Source organism: Atta cephalotes (assembly GCF_000143395.1).
Source record: "Atta cephalotes unplaced genomic scaffold scaffold00004, whole genome shotgun sequence".
In the NCBI taxonomy this organism is placed as follows: domain Eukaryota; kingdom Metazoa; phylum Arthropoda; class Insecta; order Hymenoptera; family Formicidae; genus Atta; species Atta cephalotes.
In genome coordinates this window covers 9,147,718-9,151,544 of record NW_012130068.1, presented here as the reverse complement: position 1 = coordinate 9,151,544, position 3,827 = coordinate 9,147,718, and the positions used below count along the sequence as shown (strand labels likewise).

Genomic DNA, 3,827 nt, shown 5'->3' with positions numbered 1-3,827 from the left:
TCTCTTCTTCTCTCTCTCTCCCCTCCCTCCTCTCTCTCTCTCTCTCTCTCTCTCTCTCTCTCTCTTTTTTATTTCTGCGCCAAAATATTGCGACGGATTTTATTTAATGAATTACGGTACTCGGCAAACGTAGCAAAGATTTGAAATCCGGTTAATATTGCCGGCCGATCGACGATTTTTAAGGCATATAAGAGTAGTTAGCCAACTCGAAACGAGTTTTCTTCGCTTTAATATCTGTGGCCGGGGATTAAAACCCATATAATCTCCGTGAGATCAATTTAATTCGACAAGTATCCGAAACATCCGACATTTTCCTCTCCTCTTTCTGACAGCAGTATCGAAAATTGAACCGAGATTATATCGATTTCGATTCCCGCTCGTAGGAATTTTATGATGAATGCACACTCGAGCCTGTCCGCGTGGCTTGAACGAATCGACTGGTCGAGCGTATCGAGCAATTGAATATACAGCGCATCAGGCACGTGTTGGTCCGTCGCGTCTTCTTATACTCGCGTGGAAGGAAACGAAACCATTTGTAAACACACTTTGCTATACATCTTCGCAGGTCCCGACGCGATTGCGCGTCGTTCTCGTTCCCGTTCTCGCCGCATTTATTTTCATTATGTATGTACAATACAAATGTGTATCGCGACGTATTGACATTCCAAATTCAAAAAGTCAGTCCGAAATATCCCCTTCTCACAGACTTTATCTGGAATACTCTTCGCTATGATTAACGGATTTGTCAAACATTTTACGATACACACGGAACTAAATGATTTCCATACGTTGTAAATAGTGAATAGTGGCGATACAAACGTGTCTGGAGGTCGCAAGTTAAGGCAATAAATAAAATATAAATTCTGCATAATATGAAGATTTAGACGCTATTGCTGATTACATATGTGAGAAAATGGTTTATGTGTCTGAGAATACTACAGAAGATTATTGTAATGCACCTCGCCTATTTACATCACATTCGCGGATATAACAAAGTAATCTGCAAATTGATAGTGCTCCATTATTCAACGGTTTATTGCATATGCAATGAGTATTAATGGTATCTTGTTTGTTTCCCATTTTTATCAAAATCCGAAACGATAGAGAGCCGGGAAACATCGAGAATAATAATAAATAATTAATTGGTAACTTTTAAAATGAAAAAAAATGCAAATTAAACAGTGCTTTACACTTCACGAAACTTTATAAAACCGATCCTGTCTTACGTACAATTAAAAATGAAGTTGATTGTGAAATTTGTTGCAAACGGAAACTTCTCTCTTCTAAAAATTAACGTATTATATGAGCTAAAATAAATTTTCTATCAAGATTGCGCAAGTTACTTAACAGGATTCGCGCCATGTTTACTTTAACAAGTCGCAATCGAAGACAATATGAATACAATTTGCAGTGTTTGCGTGAGCCGCCTTACCAAGCCAAAGTTACCACCTTGTAACATTGCGGTTCGTTAATTCTTCGTCGTCTTCCGGAATTGAGACCCTTAAACTTGCTTGAACTATCACAACGTCGAAACTCAGAAAAGCTTTTTTCCGTTTAAAAAAAATACCAGGAGATTAAAATGTAATTATAATAAGGAAAGCATTTACAAAGATTGATGGTATAACATCGATGAGTTCAATTTTCGACGCTGATGTATAACTTTCGGGAAACTTAAAATTCTTAATTCAATGAAATCAACGACTTGAAGGATGGGACTATGAATTACAAAATAAAATCTAATAGAAAAGATCATTTCTTTCGGTAATATTTACTTTAAAGGAGTTAGAAAAATAAGTCTCCGTATATGAAAGAACACAGAACGTATAACATTCTATATATATTTATAACATTCTATATTTGTAACATTCTTCATATATAACATTCTTCAGCTTCTAAATAGCATCGAGATCCGAACTCACCGAGATTGTTATATCGCTGTCTAGCTTCGACTTTGCAACCATCCGATACGCGCAGAGTATCTCTTTGAAATTTATATCTTGCGTTAATGAGACGATTCCGACATTTGTAGAGGCGATCCTAGGGATCTTCTTTGGTAGTGGGTTGTATCTGATGCACCACGCCAGGAAGGTGATGATGATGATGATGCTCCGGTCGCCTGGAAAGACCCAACAAGGGCGGCAGCAGCGGCAGGGGAAGAGGCAGGGGTAGCCCTCCGGGGAAGCCGGCGAGACCACCAAGGAGAGCCGAGGCGGTCGAGTGTTCCTGAGCTTTTCTTCGTAGCTCGGCCAGACTGTTACTTCGATGGAGATCAGTGGTGCCGGTGCCGCCGGTACCGGGTTTGCAACAGCCACAGATAGAACCGGGCCAGCCGGTTGGCGACCAAGATAACATTTCCTGAAGGCTACCCGGCCGATGCTGGTCGCTGGTGGTCCATAACGATGGCGTCGTCGAGGTCAACGATGTCGACGCGCTGCTGACAACTTTATTACCGAAGAGCGGTGGCGAGAACTGGGCGGCCAGATGAGGTGAGAAGAAAAGGGACGTTGGTGGCTCCACCGGCCTGAAGCCTGCGCCTATTCCCGTGGTGCTGAAAGTTTGACGAGAGGAAAAAATGAATATAAATATGGGGAAAAATAGAATTGAAAACATAAATAGAAAATATATGACAAAGTATAAACTTGATTTTTTAATTTAAAATTAGTTTAGAATAGAATGCGCTTCTCTTCTATTCGATATTAGGATCGCTGTCTGGATGAGACGGACAAGGGAATAGAAATTACTTCTTGTTGCATTGAAGTGTTGCTATGTTCTCCTTTTATCTTAAAAATCTTAATAGTATTATGCATATAGATGTAAACAATTTTTAATAGTTCAATAAATTCCCACATAAGAGCTTATCAGATATACAGTTTTTATAAAAAATTACTGAGAGTGGACGTTTTCTGTATAAAAATAAATGTTACATATACAGGGTGTCTCACAACTACCGCATTTCCTCTTAAGGTTATATTCTTGAGATAATTTTGAGACGAAAATCTTAATACGAAAATATTGAGACTATAATAGTTTTCGAATTACTATCTTTAACCAATTATAAGTCAAAAATTGTAGCCTCGACATTTTTGTATTAGGCTTTTCATCTCAAAATTACCTCAAGAATATTTAATATCTTAAGAAGAAATGCGGTAGTTGTGAGACTCCGTATAACAATTTTAAGTTTAAATGAAAATTTTTTCATTTTATCTTAATTATTTTTTCAAAAACATATCCATTTCTTATTGAAATAATTTTTTATCCAGGTTCTAAATCGCTATTAAACTTTATGTTGTATGTATTACAATAAAGAAAAATCTATGAAAACATGTTTTCATAATTTTTTCATTTTATTAAAAAATACGTGTAGCTAAAAAAATATATAAAATTTCTAGGATGGAACAAAGCTGTCTCCTATCCACTTCTAAAGTACGATATAATTTTTGTTTAAAAAAATCATAAGAAACTATTAACTTCTCTTCTTTAATTCGTAATTTCTTAAATTAACGGCAATAGCACAATTGACGCGCACTGATACACGTAGACATAGAAACATCTCAATCGTCACGCCGGAAACGATCCTTAACTCGTCCGCGAATTAACGCTATTTCAAGCACTGGCACGATTATCGCCAAAAGGACGTCGCAATTTCGCGCGATTCCAACTACCGGCGTATCAGTGTAGTGCAGCGAAAGCGAGAGACAGACAAGCAGACGCGAATGAAGTACAAGAGAAAGACGGAAACCGAGAACGGATGGAGTAGAGAGGGAGAAAGATAGATAGATAGATAGCTAGAGAGAGAGAGAGAGAGAGAGGACGCCGCACGCCTCAAC

At 38.0% G+C, this 3,827-nt stretch overlaps 1 protein-coding gene across 1 annotated transcript in view; it reads right to left on the bottom strand.

Moving 5' to 3' along the window:
- Positions 1-2,037: 2,037 nt before the first annotated feature.
- LOC105626081 (cone-rod homeobox protein) overlaps positions 2,038-3,827 on the bottom strand; it is a 22,506-nt gene continuing 20,716 nt past the window's right edge. Inside the window, exon 4 of the mRNA XM_012207391.1 lies at positions 2,038-2,548. Coding sequence (XP_012062781.1) covers positions 2,038-2,548 — 511 coding nt within the window. The remainder of the gene's footprint in view (positions 2,549-3,827) is intronic.